A 22,910-nucleotide genomic window follows, 5' to 3' on the forward strand; every position below is an offset into this window, starting at 1 on the left:
ATAATGTTCATTTTTTTTAATTTGATTTTGTAGAATTTTAATTGTATGTTTATATTATTTTATGAATTTGATATATATATATATATATATATATATATATATATATATATATATATATATATTAAAACTATCTTATATATTTTTAGAATAATCATATTCCCGTGTCGGATACACATCCAATACACCTATGGAATCTGTGCACAATAGCTTCCTAGCCAGGTGCTGAATAGCATAGCATGGAGTGGTCCCTGTACCGTTTTTCTTATCCCACTGTTTGGTCAGTGTTGCGTTCCATTTATTATTATTTTGTCGATGATATTTATTATCTCTTTATGAGCAAATATTGTTCTTGGTTATCATGCGTAATGACATGCAATATATCTTCGGTTTTTTTTTAATCTTAATTTATTGTTGCTTTGTAAACGTTTTTTACTATCAACTTCCTGGTTACACATTTGGAAACGGGGATAACCAAATATTAACTACCTTTCATTAATATCATTAATTGTGTGTTCAGATTAATTTTTAATTCTATCAAAATTAATTCTAAAATTAAATTGAAGGCTAAAACAACAAATAATTATTTTAACTTTTTAAATTTTTTTACCATGATTTGATTTTGGGGTGAAAATTGATTCTACTTTCTAGGAATTATTCAAACACACTGTTATAAATAGTTAGGTACATAAGCAATGAAGCAAAACAAATCCATTACAAATGTAAAATTTTCAACTAATTCAGTACTAAAACTATGCTTTCACTACTAAAAATATCCTATTTTACGACGCACATTCTACGTCGGTCATTCAGTAGCCGACGTAGTAGTCAACGCGGTGGCATTTACGTAATTATATACGATTTTTAAACGATACATTTCGTAAACGATGACGTTTGAATATAACCCCGGCTTTGTACGTTTGGTTCAACTTATCGAAGACGGTGCTTTTGAATACACCGTCGTAGAAATAAAAGGATACAAAGACGGTGTTGCTTATACACCGTCTTAAATTTTGTACTATATATACTCGTCTTTCCATTGATTCAACACTTCATCTCCTGTATTCGAAAACTGTACGACGAAAACCTAAAACCTAGCGCACATTCTACTCATTCCACTCGATCTCTTTTGTGCCCACCCTCACATCGCCGTTCCCTGACCTCCGTCGTGCCCACCCTAGCTACCTGTTGTTCCCACCACCGCCATAGCCGAAGTCGTGCTCTTTGGAGTGGTGTCGCGATCTTGCTACTGTCAAGGTAAGGATGTCGAAGTACTCAGAGTTCTTGTTTGCTGATATATATGTGTTATAGTATTATCTAGTCTTCATATATATAGTGTCAGATTAATGGTTTCAGCCATGATACATATTGAGTTTTATCTAGTCTTTATTGTGAATTGAAAAACTCAACTACGTATCACGTAGAGATTGACTAAAACTATAGATACATAGATCATATCATAATTTCTACCAGACAATAGTATAATTTTCAAAATGAAGAGCTTCCGGTGAACATGAATGTAGCCAACATGAACAGTAGAAGTTGAAAACAATTTCAGTTGTTTTTTTGCTATATTGTCACTTATAAATGTGAAAATCCAATCATATATATTAAGAAACAAAACAGTGAAAAAAGTTTGGTGTTTCTTACTTGCAAGCCTAGCAACAGAGTTCCATCTGCCTTCACCATGGAACCTGACATACTCAACAAGCAACCTGTCCTCTTCAGCAGTCCAAGGTCCCTTCCTCCATACCTGCTCCTCTATGACACCTCTACCCATATGGCCAGCCATAACTTCCCCCCAATACATGGAATAAGGCTTGAAGTTTGTGCTTGGATAAAATATTTTCTTCCAATTTCTGTGACACTGATTTAGGTCTAGTGTTTGTTGCATATTTTGAGTCTAGTATTGCATATTTATACCTGCTTTGTTTTGATCAATAGTATGACACTGATTGTTAAGCTTGAACTGAAACTTAGAGTCCAACAACTGCTATTCGAGTTGGATAATTATTTGGCACTAGGTTTTGGAAAAGTCTAAAAGAAATGCTCTTGGGTCATGGCTGGAATAGAACTTTGAGAAAGAAATATGTCTGAGCTTAGTCCTAACAAATTAGAGTCATTAATTGTAGTTATTATTCAATTGATACCATTGTTAGGAACAACATAGTGTTAGGAACAACATAGTGTTAGGATGCAGAGATGGCAATGCTGGTGGTTGGCTCTAACTTGGTCCACTTGGAAGCTTAGGAACAACATAGTGTTCTCTAATGCAACCTTTAATGCTAACAAACTGTTTGAAGATGCAATATTCACTCTATGGACGTGGCTCAGGCACTTTGAGAAAGATTTTACTATCCATTTTAATCAATGGTCAAGTAGCATTAGACACGGCTTTTGCATCAGTAGAGGATACATATTTTTGACTAATAGATGTACATTTACTGTACCCATATACTGGTTCCCTCTCAGACCTGTTTTGTCTGACTTTGGAACCATTTCTATGGTACCCATACTGCTGTAATATAGTACCTCTGGTAACTCTTTACATATCTATAAAATAATATCTTTGCTGATCAAAATAAAAATTGATACCATTGTTTTTGTTTTCATATAGTGACTCAGAATTTATTTTTAACATATCATCATAAAAATCTTATACTTTGTAGCTTCATAAATTTAAAGTGTATAAATAGTAATGTGCTTAACAACAAACAATTAAATATTGTTATATGATTAGGGATATTATTAGAAGAACTTCAATCTCGGTAATTTGAAGACGCGACTTTCTTAATGTGGACTTGGCTCCATAATTTGGAGAAGGACTTTACATTACATTTTAGTCAATGGTCTAGTAACTTGAGACATCATTTTTTGCAGCAGTAGGGGTTTCATTAGGGAGTAGGGATCAATATATGTATACTTTGCTTCCCATATTTTGGTTCCCAATCAGACTTATGATGTCTGACTGAGGAACCATTTTTATGGTGACTAACTCTGTAATCAGTACCTCTGGTACTTCCAGGTTATATATATATAATTTATCTTTGCTGATAAAAAAAAAGAAGACTAATAAAGCAGAAATTTGAAACTGCAGTGAACAAAGCTTCTTATTGTGGGTTTGAATTAATTTCGTTACATTTTTTCAGAGGAAGTTATATCAATTGGAAGAGTTACTCAAGAAGTTTTTGAACGTATTGCTGCCACAAGCATAAGGACTGAACAAGCTTTTGAATCTATTGCTGCCACAACCACAAGGTACTTTTTGTTTATTAAATATACTTTGTGCGTTTAGAAATGATTAAAAATATAAAATTTTCTTATGGGTTGTTATTGGTTGGTAACTTTGTGTATCTTAGTTTTTTTTGTTGATTGGTAAGTTGGTATTAAATGCATGCGTGTCAATTTTGATTGATGCTTTGCCAAGTGATTCAGCAATATTACTGCCAATACAGTAAGATGTGGACTGAATGGTTACCATGGGGTTGATTCAGCAATCTTACTGGCAATACAGTAAGTTGGTATTAAATGCACCCATGTCAATCTTGATTGATGCCCTTTCACCTCACCAAACTCAACACTTTTTCCTTTTGTGCTCTTTTCATTTATGTCTACTTTTTTCATCAAATCTTGTATGGTGATTTGGAGGTTTCTCAACTCCTGTGCATCACAATGAAGTGTTTCTAAAATCTTGCTTTGGTTGCCTATTTCTCCATTCTTTGTGAAAGGAAAAATCTAATTATTTCATATTTCTCCATTAGGGGTACAAATAATTTGAAATGTAGAAGAAACTAAAGGCCTTCTCTTTTAGTAGTGATTAAGTCAAATTGAATACATATATTATAAGTGGAAAAATTCTTGCTTAAAGTATTTAGCCCACTTCCATATACTTAATACTTGAATTTTAAGACTATTAGTTACTCCATACACTTCATTGAGTAATTGTTGGGTTTGTAGAAATATTACCTTACTTACAATTGAATCGGAGTTTTGTTTTTTCTTGCAGCTGTAATTGTTGGGTTTGGTTTGTGTTTTGTTCATGGTTTAGTTTTTGTTTTATATGCACTAAAAAAAGCTTTGTTTATGGTTCATTTAAGGTTGGTGGCCATGGGGAAAATAATGGAGGGGGATTCAATCATACACACAGTGGCATATGCAGATGATGTTGTCAGGGTAAGTGTAGAAACAGTTATTGATCCTGAGGCTGAGGTCCCCTATGCCACCTCAGAAATACAATATGTGAAGCAGGCCGTCAATACATTTGTAGCTTGGCCCACACACCTTGTGAAAGCTGTATTAGATGAGGTAACATGTTTGATTTGACATACGTAAAGTAAAACATTCATAGATTACAGTACAAATACTCACCCACTTTCATTAACCATGTAGCATCCACAACGTATTCCACACAACGAGGATGCACATGTGCCGAAGCCGGCTAATGTGAACGCAGATGATCCGTTGCGTGAATTGATGAAGTACAGTTTCGATCTTTACGACAAGCCACTTCAAATCAGCTTTGATGGGAGCTTTCTTGGAATTGTAGATGCATCTACATCGATATTCATCACATATTCAGATGTTATTGAAATAATAGCAGGAGACAAAAGTCTGAACATATCTGTCATACAATTATGGTTAATGTAAGTGAATCCCTTCATATAACTCATTCCTCATTCATTCAATATCATGATCCACTACAATACTTTCAAATCATGTGAATAGGTATATTCATGAGTGGAGTCAGATATTCAGTCAAGGTTTCATGTATGCATTCCTTGAGCCACAGTCGTTGGTTTGTTCAAAGGATAGACGCAGCGAATGCGAACAATATCTTGAAAGATGGCTTAAGGAATCTGACCGAGAGGTGTACATTGGACCTTACTTCCATCAGTAAGTGCTATTTAACAAACATACTTCAAATGATGTTTGGGTGTATACGTATCTAATGTGAATGACATGCAGGGAACATTGGCAACTCATAATTTTGTGTCCTAGGCAACATGTTGTTGTTTGGTTCTGTTCTTTGCGTAGGAAACCTGATATGCATATCAAAGCTACAATTAATAGGTTATCTCATACCATATAACTTTTTTCAAGCCTTCTTTAATGGTCATTATTGATTGACATTTTGTTGTATATGCGTTGATGTGGTTTTTTAAAAGCAGTGTAATGACAAAATTGAAGAAGACCTTGTCTCCTGAAACTAAGGCAGTTGCACCAAAGTGGATTGAAGTAAAGGTAAGTCAGCTATGTACCATGTGTTAGTGTTGTCTAGTTAAGTCATGAACTTATGTAATGTATACGATGTTCAAATGTTTTCCATATGTAGAGTCACGTTCAAATCGGCTGTTATGAATGTGGATATTACATAATGCATTGGATCTGGAACATCATAGCCAGCGACATAAAGAGTGATTGGTCCATGGTATGCATAAACTTCAGTACAATTGGAACTGAATTTTTATATTTGCAGTACTAACTTACAATTATGAATACTTGCAGTGGTTTGCTAATGACACACCGTTGGACATCGGCATCATCACCACAATTCGAAAGAAATGGGCAACATTTTTTTTAAAGACAACAATAAGTCAAAACGGCTAATGATGGCGTTGGAGTATTTTTTTCCCTGTATTTGAGACAATTGTTATGTTATTTGACACAGCGGCTATTTTATTTTCGGTCATGCTACTAATATTCTATTCTTAGTATTACCTACTCAATTTCATATAATTGTAGTAATATATTGTCTTTACCCCCTTCTACTGCATTGCATCTGCATTTGATTACCACAGCAACAATTTAGTGCAGCTATAGTACCACCAAGCTTGCCACTGCAGCAGTTAAGTGAACAAATGAAGTGTCCACAGTCATTGGATGGTTGCTTGGTAGAGGTACATGCTAATAACTAATAAGATTTCCTGTGCAGGGTATCATTGTTTTTGCATGACTGATGGCTACCTTGGGGCTGGAGATTTTGGTTGAATCTGCCTCAAGTGTTATTTTGAAGGTAATTGAGATAATCTTTTGTTGTTGTTTGTTTATTATATACCTAAATTTGGGTTGAAGACTAGTTATTCAACATGTGGATTATCTACCATAAGATTGTTCTAATAAGTGATTTTATCATTTGAGCAGATGATATTATCATTTGACCTTGCTTTTGCTTTGATTCCGCTCCTAAAGTTCAGTAGCAACAAAGTGACTAGCAGCACAAGCATTGAAGAGGTGTGTTTCCTCCTTGTTTGTGGATTCATGAACTATAAGTTAATACATGAAACTGAAAAATGTTCTAGTTATAAAATTTGATTAGCTAGGCTTACATGAATTGTTGAATTGATCAGCTAGGCATACATTATATCAACTGTTAGTGTCATTTTTTCAGTCTAATAATATTTTGGTTGATATTATCATTATTATGATTAAAGAGATTGCAGGGATTCCAAGGGAAGGGGACCAGGGGATGAAAAATATGATTAAAGAGAGTTCTTGAGGAGTTTGTCACATGCTCAGGTAATTAGTGCTAAAGCAGTTGGGTGAAATTCTCATATTTTGAATGCTGCATGCAATTAATATCGTCATTTGATGAAATGCAGAATCTTCCTGACTGGTTTAGTGCATGTTTCATTGATTGCATTCCATTTAAAATATTATTAATCAAGAGGAGTCTTGCTTAATTTACTTCAGTGTTGAGCGTGCTGCATTTGTCTTATGTAGTAGTTCATTCATTTATTTAATTTTAGTTGACAACTTGTGGAATGGTGATATCAAAATATAACCTATGAAAGAGGATAATCTTGTCAGCTAATTGTTGAGTGGTTTATTTTTTTGTTTTGTCTTTTATGTTGCATTTGATGACTTTGTTTCTTTTCTTGTAGGGAAGTGGAAGATTTTGCACGAAGGTTAAATTCTGCTTGGCCTGAAAGGATGCAAATTTGATCTTTGGCCCAACACAGAAGACTAGTAACAATTTCTATGAATAGCAATGGTTCAACGCAGCTGTATATAGGTATGTTCTATCTATCTTCTCAATATTCGCGGTGAACCCTACTTGCTGCCTTGTTTTCTATCAGAAGCATCATTAAATTTTGTTGACATGCACATGACTGGAATCAACTAGTTATAAGTTACTTCATCACTCTCATGCATTTCATTCATCACATACAACACTCTCTCCAAAGTTCAAATTAAGACTGAGGGGTGAGAAAGAGACAATTAATATGGGTGCCGGTCTACTTGCAATTGGTTCTTGTGCAATTGGTCTATGCAGTGATGAACATTACTTAAATGCTTGCAATAGAATCTGGAATGAGCCCTCTTGTCCTTGTTGCTTATCGACAACTCTTTGCTACTGTGTCCATTGCTCCCTTTGCTTATTGGCTCGAGTGGTAATTATATATATATATACCCTTTCTGATTTTGTTTTATTTTCATATATATAAACAATGCATGCATGAAAGGCTTTGATGAACTTTGAACCACCTATAACATTCTCACTGTGAGTGTCACCGTCGATATCCCTTTTCTTTTGGTTGATGCATGATTGTGTTATTTATCCTTTAAATGTATTTATATATGTTTGCTGTATATAAATGTAGCTTTGTTTTTGAAATTTGAATGGTATAACCCAAATTTTGTGAGCAGGCAAAATACTTCAACGACGGTCCTTATGAAAACCCGTCTTTATAGCCTTATTTACCAACAACGACGGGTGCTCGAGCCACCGTCGTTGAAACCTCAAACAACAATGACGGTGTCCTCACCACCGACGTTGACATACTACCAAACAACGTCGGTGGTGAGCCCGCCACCGATGTTGACAGGAAACAAAACAAATACGGGTGTTATTCGTACCCGACGTTGATATGGACAACAACAACGACGAGTCTTGCTAACCCGACGTTGAAATGGACCAAAACAACGACGGGTTGTCTAATATGTGCGTCGTTGAATCCTTTTTTATAACGTCTATTCTTTTATAGCCACTGACGTTGTATTCTTGCATTACAAAGACGGGTCCTAGGATGACCGATGTTGTTGTTGTCGACATACAACGACATCTGGAACAAAGACGGTGTGGGGCCCGTCGTAGATACCGGTTTTCAACCGATGTAGAAGCTTCTTTTTGTAGTTGTGTTTTTATTTTTTCGCTTTTAACTAAACATGTTTTTAGGAGCAAAATTTGATTTCAATTTACTACAACTAAACAAGTTCATTTCTTTTTCCTTTAAAATCATGTTCGTGATTTTTAAAAGTGGGTTTGGAGAGGATAAACTCTCACTTCAAGCATGCTATCAGATGGCCAAACCAAGAATTGAATTATATGTTAACGACAAGGAAATGGAAGTCATCCTTTATATGTAACGTCTTCTCTTTGTTTTCTATTTTTCTCATACTATCATATACATTGTGATTTAGACAGTCCAACCTTAGAGTCATTTCGGTGTACACAAGTCCCTGCAGAACAACCAATAACTTATTTAATTTGAGAAAATATCAACCAAGAACTTATTTTATTTGAAAAAAATATTTTTATTAATAATTATGAAATGTTATCTTTTTTTTAGGATTAAAATGTTATCTTATTTTTTACATTTTGTTTTATATATTCAAAGAATTATATAAAAATAATAAATAGTATTTTAATGCTTTAGTTTTTTTTTTCTTTCAAAGAAGTACTTAGGTGAAAATAAAGAAAGAAAGCATTCTTATTCGATTGTCAAATGACGTTATGGCAACATACACATCACATAGTTTAGTTTAAAAGTAAAACATTGCTTTATATATTAATTTAGTGGATAATAAATGTTATTTGTCATCGACTTTGATTACTAAATGTTTGAGTAATTAAATAATTTATTATTGATTTGATATCAAACCTGTGAAGTCGTAAACAGATAAATGCTTTAGGTTCATATGTTTTACGGTTAAAATATTGATTTTCATATAATTTTTTGTTTTAACATTTTAAATTTTAATTTTATCCAACTCTATATTATATTATGTAATAAACTAAACAGACAACTAAATAACGATCGGCCTGGGAAGTTTTAACAGTATGAATGAAGTTTTAAGTTAACTAAACTTGTTGTCGTCGTTGTAAAAAAGAACACTTTATTTTTTTTCTTAGAGAAACATTTAATTTATTAATTGAGAATTCAATTATAAAATTTAATTTAATAATAAAATAATAGCTATATAACATCCATAATAATTGCAAAAAATAAGAGAGGGGATCTTAACTTGTATCTTGTCGGTTGTCGATGGCTAGTTGGAATGGAAGAGTCGAGAATGGTTCCAAATTACAAATAATATTTCTGTTTTTGTCAATATCTCTATGAAAAAAAAATCGGTGAAGATCTTTTATGCAAAAAGACATATAACAGTTGATGTGAAATATCTTTTTCGTAAAAAAAAAAGGCATTTTTCTTACTAATTTTGGAACTTTTTCTTACTAATTTTGGAATATATACATATATATATATTATAAAAATAATTTATAAATTAATTTTTTACCTGATTGTGTTAAATAAATTATGTTTCAAAACCTGATCTTGGAATAGATAATTAATTGAGACTACCATTATTATTATTGGCGTTGGATATGATTTAAAATTAGTTTCAAAAACCAGATTGGTAAAAACATTGATTAATGTACTATTCAGTGAAATGCGATTTAATCGCTATTGAATTAGTAGAAGTAAAGATAATTTTTTTTATAAATTAATATAATTGACTAAATTGTATATTATTATAAATTAAACCATAACAATAATTAAAAATATTTATATTTTTGTTTAGTCCTTAAATGTGTATTTTTATTATCTTAAAATAATTTAAATTTAAAAAAATATAAAAAAGATTAAAAATTGATAAAAGAAAAAAAATCTAGTTCAAATTGATTTTTTGCATCGGTTCTTTCTCGGTTATCACTAGTTTTAGACCAATTTTTTTATTATCAGTTTTCACCAATTTTCTTACTAATTCATATTCCTGGTCGAATTGGTGAATCCCATTAAAACAATGTCCAAAACTTACTTTTAAAACAAAAGTTATCAAATACCATAAGTTGTTAAATATACTTTTACTTTCTAAAACTATGAAACCAAACAGAAGATATGTAAAATTAAATAAATTTATTTCCATTTAAAATAATCTATTATTAAAATTGTACCCATTGAGAGAATTTGTTCAAAAGATATTTACAATGAATTATTTTGACATATATAAGATATTTTCAATTAATGAGAACAAGTTCATGGACTTTTTATTTCCAAAACCGTAACATGCACTTTATGAGGTCCCGACAATATACAAAAAAGGTAAGAAATTAAAGGTATAAGTGGGACAAGAAGAAATGTATTTTTCTTGGTGTTAGACTTTGGTTTTAAGGGAGGGGATCGAATTACGGAAGACATGCAACCCCACGATATATAGTGGGAAAGTAGTGGTGAGAAAATGTTAGGGAGTTTGTGACTCGTTTTTTTTTATCGAAAAGTTATTCAAATTAAATTTAAAAAATATACTTGATTTGATTTTTTTGATTTTTATTTAAAATAAAATTCAAGCTAAACTAAATCAATATTTTACAATTTAATTTTGTTTGATTTTTAAGTTTTTACTAAAATATTATTTTACTAAAATTTATACAATTTTTCATATTTTAAATAAAATCACATTAAAAAATTACTAATAACGATAAATTTATAAATATATTAAACCTTTTATAATAATTTTTTTAAAATTTCATCTAGTTTAAATTAAACATATTTTAAAAAAGTCGTATAAAAAAATAATATATATTATATAAGCACAAATAATACAGACGTAAAATATATAATACTAAAATATTAATATAAGTATTATGATTTTAATTCGGTTTGGATAAATTTTAAAAACATAAACCACAAATGAAACTAATTTAAAAAATAAATTATCCAAACAAATAAAAAAAATCAATCTATTCAATTTTTAATTTTTAATTTTTATTTTAAATCAATTTAGATTTAAACAACTCTAAAAAAAATTATTTAACCTTAACACCAGCAGAAATTTTCAGTCACAGTCACAAAAAATATATCAAAAGAAAAGAGCACACATGATGTTGACTTCGTCGAATCCATGCAGACATTATTCACGTTCTCCACTGCTGCTCTTTGCACAGAGCCAAGCTAATCTTATCTCTCTATATTCAGCTTTACTTTGAAAGGATATATGATTAGAAAGAAAACTTTTCAAGAGTGATATATACAGACACTAGTGTTGAAGATCACGTGGATATGCAGTTATTGAGTGGAGGATCAGGACAGGAATTTCGGATTTACAAATCCAAGTGAGAGTAGTTATCAATTGTATCAATTTCATAATATTCATTCTATAGATATTTAGTTATTTGCCAACTCAGAAGAAGAAGAAAAAAAGAGAGAAGAGAGTAAGAGCACAAGTATTATCAAATCACTCATGTCAACGATTAACAAGAAGGACTAGCTTTTAAAACATCATTTACTCAACTTTTAATATGATTGTGATTAAATGACAAAAAATAAATATTTACCAGAAAAGGAAACATGTCTTGAAAAGTTAAGCAGAAAAGGAAGAATTTCAACACAAAATATCCAAACAAAACTACGGTGATGCATGAAATATCCGTCGACATTACTCATGCTCCTTTCCAATAGGACGAGCCAACTGCCACGTCTAATCACACAAGTTTTTCCTTTTATTTTTTTGGAATTTTTTTCCTTTTAGTTAAGCTTAAAGAAAAACTTATTTTTGCAACGTTATATATATATATATATATATATATATATATATATCAATCGGTCTAAAAATAAAATACCTAAAACTAAAACTTTAGATTTATTAATAAAATTATTTATTATTAGTTTTTATAAAGAAAAAGAAATTATATATTGTTAAAAAGTCATATATGTTGATAAAATGTTCAACATATATATAACCATTTTAATTAAAATAGGTTTTTTTTTTCTTCTTTAAATTTACTTTATACCACAAGGTTGACCGTATATGTGTGTAAAAAATAATAATGCAAAATATCGATCATTTCCGATCCATTTGTCACGCACAGACATTTTGATCTTACGATAACGTTTTCTTTAATTTTGGTTTCATGGCTAGCAGTAGGGTATCGCAGTTTTATAATATTTAATTTAAACTTTAAACCGTAAAGAAAGCATGGGAAGTTATTACGACTGTAGCTCAGTATATATAGTTTGATACTTAATAGTAAATACTAAATTACTTTTTTTAGAGGAATACTAAATTACTAATAGTCATAATTATATTCTAGCTTTCAGAAAAAAAAAATAGTCATAACTATATTAATTTTTAATTACATCTTCTGTATAATTTTTTTCCTAAAAATAATAATATTTACGCGTTGAATTTTGAGTTCGGTGTTGATATTATATTTTTTAAATTCCGCTGCTTTGTCTTAACCACAATTCTCCTTGTTTCTTGTATATTTGCACTTCCGATAAAACCCAAAATCTGCATAGCTACTGGACATGAAGGATGAAAGGAATTGGAAGGCCTTAGCCCATTGTTGTTGTTGTTGTCGTGTCCTTATTTGCTTGTTGAAAATTCTCTAGATCTAGACATCTTTGGTATATATATAAATAATGATATCATTCATAATAGAAAAATGTTATTTGTATAATAACAATAATGCTGAATAATATCTAACAGAAGGCCGGAGTTTAATAGAATGTAAAGATTTAAGATTTTTTTATGAGTTGAAGAATTCAGATTTAATCTATATTAAAAAGATGTTTATATTTAGTATTTAATTGTGTCTCAAATATAATTATTTTTGGAAGAGACTATTTATTTAATTAGTGGGAAATAAAAAAAAACTTCAATAATAATTTATACACGTAAAAGGTAAAAGAAAAATAAATTACTAATAAAAGAAAAAAATAATATCATAAAAATGTTATAAACAATTATTATGAGAATAACCTTGATTATGTTCATAATTCATATTAAGGGTTTTTTTATGGGTAAACGGGGCAAAGCCCAAAACAACATCAAGGAAAACTAGAAATTAAATGGAGCATAAAGCTCTCTTCATCCATATGCAAGAACATAGAAATGGAGCATAATAATGTTATCTCCAAAATCTTATATATAAGAAATAAATTATATTTTCTTTAATCCTAATTATAAAAAATAATAATTAGTTTTTAAACTTTCTAAAGGTTATATTTTTTTATCCTTAATTATTTATTGTTAACTTTATTTATTAGGCATTCATTCATTGAATTGTGAATATTATCATTAAATGTGATCATCACTTTACTTTGTCTTGATAATTTGTTTTGTATTTCTTATATATAAGAGTAGAGATAGTATAATATTCATTATATATAATATTATATAAAATTATTATTTATGTGTTACTTTATAATATTTTAATGATTAATGATAATATTTTTATACTTTTAAATTAATACATTAAACAAAAACAACTATTTAGTCAACTTTTTTTAAAAAAATCAAAAGAAGTTGTAGAAACATATAAGCCCCTGAATTTGTAATTTTTAAAAATTAAGTCCTTAAACTCTTTTTTTTTCAATTAGGTCCTCCTATCTATTTATGGTTATGAAAAAGTTAATTATAGATACCTAATTAATTAGAAGTATAGACAATGGACTATTACTTTTAGAATAATGTATTGTAAGCACAACCGAATTAATTGTAAGAGATACTTACAGAATTTCAACATTTGTAGGTCAATCCAACAAAATATTTTTTAACAAGTCTTTTACAATTCTTTTCAACATTATCAATTGTTCTGAATAGATGAGAAATTAAAAACATGTGACTACTTAAACTTTAATTGTTAGGTTATCAATTAATATTTTTTTTGTGTGAGTGAGAGGGATAAAGCACCCCTCAAGAGATCAATTAAAACCCAAGTAGCATGGGATGTCATTTATTAATGTTGGTACTTGACAACAACCATTAAAAGTGTGGTAACAAAATAAAAATTCAAAAACTTTGACCCATCAATATTTATATTAAGAACTAGAAAGATGTTAAACCCATAAATATATCAACAAGTATAATCTCAAAATATTATAATAAAAAATTAATACAAAAATTTATTATTATATATTTAAATATGTTTGTTAATTAAACTTAAAAGATATTTTAAGTGACCTAAAACTAAACATTTTAACTTAATTGTATAAAGAAGTTTTAAGAAAATCTTAAAAGCTAACTTATTTAGTAATTAAATACTACAATAGTCCAAAATAGATTAACATTACTTGGAAAGACTATAACAAGTCGTCTAGAATAGTCCATGATAAGGGCTGCAAATCGGAATACTCCTATACCAGGCCCCCATAAACCTTCACATCTAGTTATCACCTCTATCCCTAGCTAGGGGGCGGATCTCATTCAAAGGGTACTCTAGATATGTTCAATCTGCTGCATACATTCTATATCAACGTGTCTTTGCATGTGCCCTAGACACCCGGTCTCCATTCGGTGGAGTACTGTCATTAATAAATCTTTCACAAAACGATCAAACCATCCCCCATGCATGTGTATGAGCAACTTGCCTTTCTGATGAAGTATGCATTGGTTGCATTTTAATATTTGAGGATGTACTGAATTTAATTGGTTTATCACCATTTCTTGAATAGAATTTTACCTTTCATGAGATTTCTATGTTAGGACTAAGTACTTTCACTTCATGTCTGCCTTCCAAATCAGGAATAGTGAGCGAGTGATTTCTTTGTTATATTAGGTGTGTTTAGGGGTGGTATGGTAGCTGGGTCGTGTAAATCGATTATGTTTCTGTAGTATTAATGAAGAAAAAGTTATATCATTTTCAATTTTTCCGATTCAGGAGATTCACAGCCTAACCTAACACGCTAGCTATAATATAGGGGTGTTTGTTTTATGGTTCTGAAGCCTTAAATGTCCGTTGAAGCTGCCAATGACACCAAAGACATTGATTAACATTACGGGGCATAGAAACGTGTGTAGACTGAAAAACAAACACACACTAAGTGAGTTTTTGGGCTGGCATTACCGATCCACCTATAACCATTTTTTCCGCATCAAAAAGGACTAAAAGACACAAAATCTATTCTTTGTTGCTTCTGCTTGTTCTCCATCCGTGAGCTGCAAAGGTGTTACAAATCACGCTGTAAGTCATTCTTAGGCATGCACTATAATCCTTAGGATTAAAACTTGTAGAGTTAATTAGGGCGTGTTAGGTTACACATTCATAGAAACATCTGATGTGATTTTTCATGTTTCAACAAAAGTTATCAATTATAGCTTCCACATCTTTTGGCCTCTTAACACAATAATTTGCGCTACGAAAATGTTTCCAAACACCTTAATATATACATTGACATTTGTCAAGTTTTAAAAATACCAAGTTAGAGATATGGACAGAATAGAGAAAAGTACCTACCTTTGCTACCTTTATCGTTTGATTAGGACAATTAAGCCATTGGTGTGGTGGGGAAAAGAATTGCTTGTTCTTTGTGCTTGTTCTATGTGTTTGTATAATTGGTGCGCCAAAGCATTCACGTATATTTGCAACTTCAATTCTTCCGCATGTGATTCAACCTCTGAGACTATGTACGCGTATTTTAATGTTTAGTCAAAATCAAGTTGAACGGAAGAACTGCACGCCTAGAGAGGTTCAATTGTCTGCCTGTAAAGCTGTACACTAGGTTTTGTTTTTTATATCATTTATAGAATACAGATTTTGATGTAGCCAAATTAAAACCACATATACATATGATATCGATGATGAGTTTTAAGAATATATACATGCACCACGCGGGCTAGCTGAGGGTAGGACCATGGTTTTAAATTGCCTAATTCGCAATTGCAATTGCAGCCACAATATTAAGGTATATTTTTTGACACTCTACAATTGCATTGTCATACGCGGGTCGTATCAGGTGCATTTTCATGTAATTGTCCGTAATATAAAGATTTTCTGACTCATTATAACACAATGCAATTGTAATTAAAATTCATGGGTGGGACCATTACGTTACAGAATGAAATTAGGAATTTTTATTATTATTATTTTGGTCCTTTTGAAATTGATGCTGGCCAATATATGTTGTGATCATAATCATTTTGAGTTACTGATATACTTCAGTAATTGCAACAAGGATACATAATTGCACTAGCTAGTTGAGTTAATTTAATCTACAGTCAACCATGCTGCTTTGCTGGGAATTCACTATTAGTAATCATGACTGTTCTCAATAAAGTATATAGTGGCCAAACACCAGCTTAATTTCAGGTACCAAATGCACCATGATTTCCACACTTTTAAAAAATAAGATTTTCACTATTCCCTCTCTTTGAGCTGATCTTGCTCTTAAAAAATAAATGGCTGTTTCTGATTTTAATCTTTGCTTTTTGGTTAGTTACAAGGTCTGTTTTCATTGACATCTCATTATTTTACTATATTATGGAGGTTATTCCAAATAACTTTATACTTATTCTTCTTTATAGAGAAACCTACCATGATTTCCACATTTAAAAAATGAGAGTTCTATATATTCCCTTCCTTTCTCTCTTTGAACTTATCTTGCTGTACAAAAACGAATGGCTGCAATCTTCTCTTTTTTTACTCAGTGACCAGGTCAGTTTATGGCTGTAATATTTTATTTTTTGTTTAGTGACAAGGTCAGTTTTCATTGACATCTCATTTATTTTATTATATTGTTATGGAGATTATTTCAATTTTTAAAAAACTTTTTACTTTTTCTTCTTTATAGAGAAAACTAAAAAATAACATAGAAAAAGGAAAGGTGAGAGCATAAAATATCCATTCATCACTTTTATAAAGTAGTACTATATAGTCTATCTGTTATCAGTTGAACACTGAAAGAATAATCGCATATAATCTTAAGCAGTTATTGGGAATCTACCTTGGGAAAAAGTATCAGTTTCAGAATGAGAGTTTGGATAAAGAATTACTTTTTTTACCGTGGAATAAAACAAAACAAAAAAAAGTCAATTAACAAAGTGGGTTTATGATTGATGAATTTTCTTTTAATTTTGTATGTTGAAAGCCCAAATCCACAAAATTGACCATATCCAAAAATTGACCATAACACAAAGAGGTTAAATCAAGGAATTTGGACCTATTTCTCTAAAGGATTATTATAAAAATATATATACTTATTCTTATATTTCATTTACACCTCATTTCCTTTTCATCACATCATCACTTGTTATTATTTTTTTTTATCTCTAGCTCTTCTTTTCCTTCCTCTACAATCCAAATCCATCCAAAGATGGGAAGACCATATATACCAGGTACACAGTACGAGTATACTGTTCGTATAAGTACACAATTTGTGACTTTTAAAATTGTTATAACAAGACTTCTTTTAAGGACTTGTTAGAATAAAAGTCAGAACTTTTTTTACTGGAAATATAGAATTATTTCTAATAATAGAAAAATTCTCAAAAATATTTCTTGTCTTGTATCCAAATAGGCTCTAAATTGAACTGATATGTGATGAGTAAGTTCAGTATACATACAGCGCGCCACCCGCAGGATTATTGAGACTCATGCTAATACCTATTGGAGTTATTTTGTCATGGTGAATTCTCTTGTTCGTTAGTCATAAGGGTGGACCTTTTGAAAATTTAGAAAGTCACTTTTGCCCAAACGAATTACTCTCCTGAGCTAATAATAATGAATCAGCTAAGGGATTCAGTTCTACTACACCTGGGGAAAGTATGCAACATGTACAACAGTTCAAGAAAGAGAGAACAGAAGAATTTAATCTTATTATTTAGCAAATTAATGCTGGAAGCTATTAATTCAAACAGTAAACTCCATCAAAATGCTATAGCATTTCAAATAAAAATGCCTCTTTCTCCTCTTACAAGGTTTTCTCAACAGAGTCAACACTATCACTCACACACACACACACACTATGGTGCTGGCAAGTGTGGCTATTCATTAACTCTCACCAACTGCATTTTTGTTGCAAATTGAGAACAAATCCTTCTATCATCTGAACCATTCTTTGAACCACACTGCTGCTGAGACTGCTTGCAATGAGCAATGGCTCCCTGGATTGAACTTTCCAACTCATAATTGGCACTGATGCTCCTCTTGAAAAGTTGCAAATCATAGTACCCAGCTGAGCTAAAAGAAAAAGAAGAAGATGAAGAAGATGACCCTGATGAAGATGTGGACAAAGATGAAGCCTTTGTGGAACAATGTCGTTGACCAACCCCAGAGAAAGACCTCCTGTGGTCACAGAAATCATCTTCAACAACTTCAAGCATCTCTCTTCTGATGCTCTTCACGACAGAACAAGTTGCCTGGTCCTTGCTATCATAGAAACTCTCAAAAGGGTTTCTCCTTGCAACCTTCATGTACTTGTTCTGACACTCTTTGCACTTTAATGATTTCTTCTCCGCTCCCATGTTGTTGTTGCTTGCAGCACTGGCACAAAACTTGTCTGAGCAACCAGATTTGTTGAACAAGGTTTTCAGGTAAGCCCTTGAGGCCTTGAGTCTCAGGCCAAGCCAGAACTGCTTCATCTGTTTCAGTTTCTTGGGCAAAGACTTCTTAGGAAGATCACCACCACTAAGGTTGTACTTGTTAATGTCAGAAAACCACCCAAGTTGGTATTCATTTGGGCTCACATCACTGCTCACACGGCGTGATTCTGAAGGAGAGATGTTGGATTCAAAAGGGGTGTTGGCATTTGTTGAAGGTGAATCTGATTTGATGTACTCAAATTTGGCATTGGTGGAGGAGTTTTCAACGAGCTTTTGAACCATTTGCAAACGAGGGGGAAGGTGAAGAGGAAGGAGTTTTCCCTTGTAGAAGAGATCATCAGCTGGAGAAGTTAATGACTCTTTCTCACTCATTTGGAATTCAAACTCTCTGTTGGATGGTGGAGAGCTAAGGGAATAAGAGAAGAAATTTGGGGAGGAATTACATAGTTCCATGTCAATGTAGTCATCATCATCTACATGAACCATAGTAGTAGTAACTTGTTTTGTGGCCATTTCAATTTTCATGTGACTCTCTCTTTGTGATGATTTCTCTATTTTGTGTGTCTGTCAGAGTATGGAGATAGATGCCTATGGGAAATTGAGCTTCCGCAAGGAAAAGAGAGCAGGGTAGTATTTCTTTAATAAGTGGTGATGTTGCCAAACTTCGTAATGCAAAAAGATAATTTATTCATTTATTTATTGGATATTAATCTTATCCCCTTTGTCTTCACTTTGCTCTTCTAGTACTACCGTTAGAAATAAATACATCTACGTTAATATAAAAGAAATGATATTTTTTAACAGTATGTATGCTGCTTTTCAAGCATGAAATGGAGGTATTATTTTATCTTTGAATTGTTTTCCCCTACTGAGCAGTCATTGCCTTACTAATTTATTTATTCCTCATTTTTAGTGTATCCAAGTGTATAAAGAATTATTGGCTCCCAGAACATGCATAACTGTGAAAAATCCGGAATATTCGAAAAAGTTTGAAAGGGATTCAAATTTGTGGTCCTGTGACATGCAGAGATAATGTTAGTCAGTGAGTGAATAGTCATGGACTCGTGGGTGAAGGGTTTATTTATTTATTTTTTTTTAATTTCTACGTTTGACTGTATAAAATTTTAATAACATCATAATATAAAAAGTTTTATTTTTAGTGACATTTAATTATAAATTACTTCTGTCAAAAATGAATTATAAATTACTATAATATATGATTGATTGATAATATAAAATGATGAAAAATACCATCTAGTAAGAATAAAGTTAAACAAAATTGAATACAAACGCATCACCATGATTTGTGTCAAACGCCCAAACTTATCTTCTTTTTTTAGTTGTCAAATAACCAATAAAACATGTCCACAAATATTTGTGTGAGTTTTCTGCGATTTCTTTTAATAAGAAATAACCACATTCTAAAATTATTTTACACTATTAATATATAATCAATAAACTTTAACCTTTAAGTAGTTTTTTTCAAATTCAATAAATTTATTATATATAATTTTTTTTATTGAATGATAGTATAAAAACTCCTTTTAATGCATAGACTATGTTTACTTTTTTCTCAATCTCCTTTTCCCATTATTCATGTACCTTCAAGGTACTATACGAATGCACCGTAGAGATAGAGATGCTGCTATCCACACCAGTATCTGTCAAAGGCTCAAAGTAGTAGTAGTAATAAAGAGAGCAATGATGATCCTTGAAAGTATCTTGGTTGCTTTCATTATTCTTTTTCTTTCCCCTTTTTTCCTATTCTCATTGGTTTACAAGTTCAATCCATGATGTAGTACATACCCTTCCAATGATAGATTTAGATTTGGTTTATTGAGTACTAACAATTACTTATAGAGTAGAAATGGTTAAGGCAAGTTCTACTTAAGCAGCACATGAGATTCAAATTAAATTCAGTCCCTATAATGAATCGTCCGTAATTAGTGGTTAACATAATTGGTCCAAAGCCATGTGTTAGATGAACACATTCATTCTATGTATTGTCCTGTTCCATTTGAATTCGATACGTCAAAGTACAAGCCGAGAATCTGCAACTCAAAGGAAGATGTTGACACTGACCCTTGTTTTTATTGAGAGCTTCAATGTAACGCACTAAACCTTCCAATTCGTTCCATGACAAAAAAAGTATGAATCGAATGATTTACATACTAGATTGAAGCTAGTGAGGAAGCAGGTACATGATACATGTACTAGGGAGGTCCTAATGAAATGAATCTACATCCCTGTCTAGTCTACATATATATCCTTATCCACTTATACATGATTAAGGGTACTGGCCTGCAAATACGGGTATGAGAGGCTGTAATGTATAACTCATTTGTTAAGTAGGACACTATAGTGTTTTTACTCTTAAATATTGATTGAACTTTGAAATGATTAAATTAAATAATGACTTGAAGGTAGATGAAACATAGTTTGTCAATCGAATAAAATATATGAACTCCAGTGTATAAAATTTTTTATAATGTCGTTTAATTATAAAGTGTCATATATAATAAATTTATTGATTTTTATAATAATTATTTTAAAAGTTATATTTATCATAATTTTTTATTAATTCATATTGTAAATTTTTTTTATATTAACTATGCATAAAAGTTAAACTCTTCTCAATTTTTTTCTTCATTTACCCAAAGACACCTTTAGGCATGTTTATTTTCTATGAAGAAGACATGTGTTTTGCAATTTGCTCATTCGATAAGGTGCAAGAAATTGGTGAAGGGAATTTTGTTTTTCTCCTTTACCTTTTATGCCTCATCTATTACTGACCAATTCTACATTATTCATCCTTTTGGAAGGCCCCATCCATCTCTCATTCTCAATTGGCTCATGGGCAATAATTCACGGTTGTGGTAAGTGATGTGCTCATTTGACCAGGTCAAAATGTAATGCAAGTAAGCTATTTTTAATCTTTCATCTTTGGCTCTTTGCTTGTTGTTATATTACTGATTAGGGGGTTCAAACTTTGAGGCTTGATCTATAAACAAATACAAAAATGAATTGGTAAGTGACAAATAGGATCCTATAGCCTATACCATAGGACTAACGAAATGGTGAATAACTATAAGTTCACAATCATAACCCCCTCCAAAGCCTAAAGGGCTAGCTAGCGTTGGTTACGAGATTAAGAGGTAAAAAAAGTCACTAGCAATGCTCGAGGGCAGTTGTTTTTGCCTCCCTTTGTCTAGTTCCCTATCTCAAGCTGATTCCCCAACCCAAGTTGAGTTTAAGTAAAACTCTCAAAGAAAGATTGTTGCTTCTATTCTGTTTTAATAGTATTTTTTTCCCAATGCTGGGACACTCTGTCACACTCATCTGGTATGAATCATATGATGGATTCTAAAAAGAAGGCCCACAAAAACAATAAAGAGCTCATTGGCAACAGGAATTTTACCAACAAATCAAGATTCTTGCTTTTGCATTGGAAGGTGTTCTGTAACATTTTTAATTACAAACCAAACATAAATAAAAAAAGTTGAAAACTCATGACATCATATGATTGTTAGTTTGTTACTGATGTGGTGATGCAAAAAAATTTCAATTAAAAATGAGAGTTCAAGCATTATACAAAAGCAAAATGCACATATCATAACATGAAGGTAAAATACCAAGTGCAATTTATAGCAAATTTGAGGGAAGGGGGAAAAAAGCCTGCTTGGTTTCAGAGACTTTTCTTTGGTCATCACTAAAGGACTAGAAAAATGTCAGTGCCACATCACGTGCTTCTCATCAAACTACGTTCACATGATCACTTTTTCAAGAACAGGCCCTTTTATTTAAAAGCTCATTGGCTAATTGTGAGAGAAATTAATGGGCCACATTGCAAGAGATAGAGAATGGCAGTAACCGGATTGAGTGGAGAGTGTCATTGCAGAGATAAAGGCTCTCCTTCTTCCTATCTTACACCCTTCTAAGTGAGCCCAAATGGTGTCAACCTTATCCTTTTTCCTTTTACCTTTTTTCTTCAAAAGGCTATTTTACTTTTCATAATTGGCTTTCATGATGACCAGAAATGCATGGAAGTTATTCGTTTGAGGGTAAGTAAACAATAGTACTACTACTGCCACTGATGTTCGCTGCAAGGAGGGAAAAAAGGGAAAGAAATTCTAGTACCATTCTACTACAAAAATGTCCCCCTACACTTTAAATCAACAATCATTTAAGTGAAAACCAAATCATATCAGTAAAAAAGAAAAAAAAAGTAATTGAAACCAGTCAAAACAATTTAAACTCCATGAAAACCAATAGAGAAAATTATGTCTACCGTTGAACTTAAATATGTGGTTGAATTATCTAATTATGAATGCATATTACTTCACGAGTATATTAGTTTAATATTTAGTACT

The 22,910-nt window shown here is 31.5% G+C and overlaps 2 protein-coding genes across 2 annotated transcripts; one reads left to right on the forward strand and one right to left on the reverse strand.

The window, feature by feature from the left end:
• The first annotated feature begins 4,017 nt into the window (after positions 1-4,017).
• On the forward strand, positions 4,018-5,265 carry LOC114370261. Its single transcript, XM_028327560.1, has 5 exons — positions 4,018-4,302; positions 4,387-4,640; positions 4,723-4,890; positions 4,963-5,067; positions 5,166-5,265. The coding sequence occupies exons 1-5, from the start codon at positions 4,081-4,083 to the stop codon at positions 5,263-5,265; spliced, it is 849 nt and encodes a 282-aa protein (XP_028183361.1). The 5' UTR covers positions 4,018-4,080.
• Positions 5,266-17,795: 12,530 nt separating this feature from the next.
• On the reverse strand, positions 17,796-19,176 carry LOC114370744 (probable membrane-associated kinase regulator 4). Its single transcript, XM_028328142.1, has one exon. The coding sequence runs from the start codon at positions 19,063-19,065 to the stop codon at positions 17,983-17,985; it is 1,083 nt and encodes a 360-aa protein (XP_028183943.1). The 5' UTR covers positions 19,066-19,176; the 3' UTR covers positions 17,796-17,982.
• Between the last annotated feature and the right edge of the window lie 3,734 nt (positions 19,177-22,910).

Source organism: Glycine soja, chromosome 10 (assembly GCF_004193775.1).
Source record: "Glycine soja cultivar W05 chromosome 10, ASM419377v2, whole genome shotgun sequence".
Taxonomy (NCBI): domain Eukaryota; kingdom Viridiplantae; phylum Streptophyta; class Magnoliopsida; order Fabales; family Fabaceae; genus Glycine; species Glycine soja.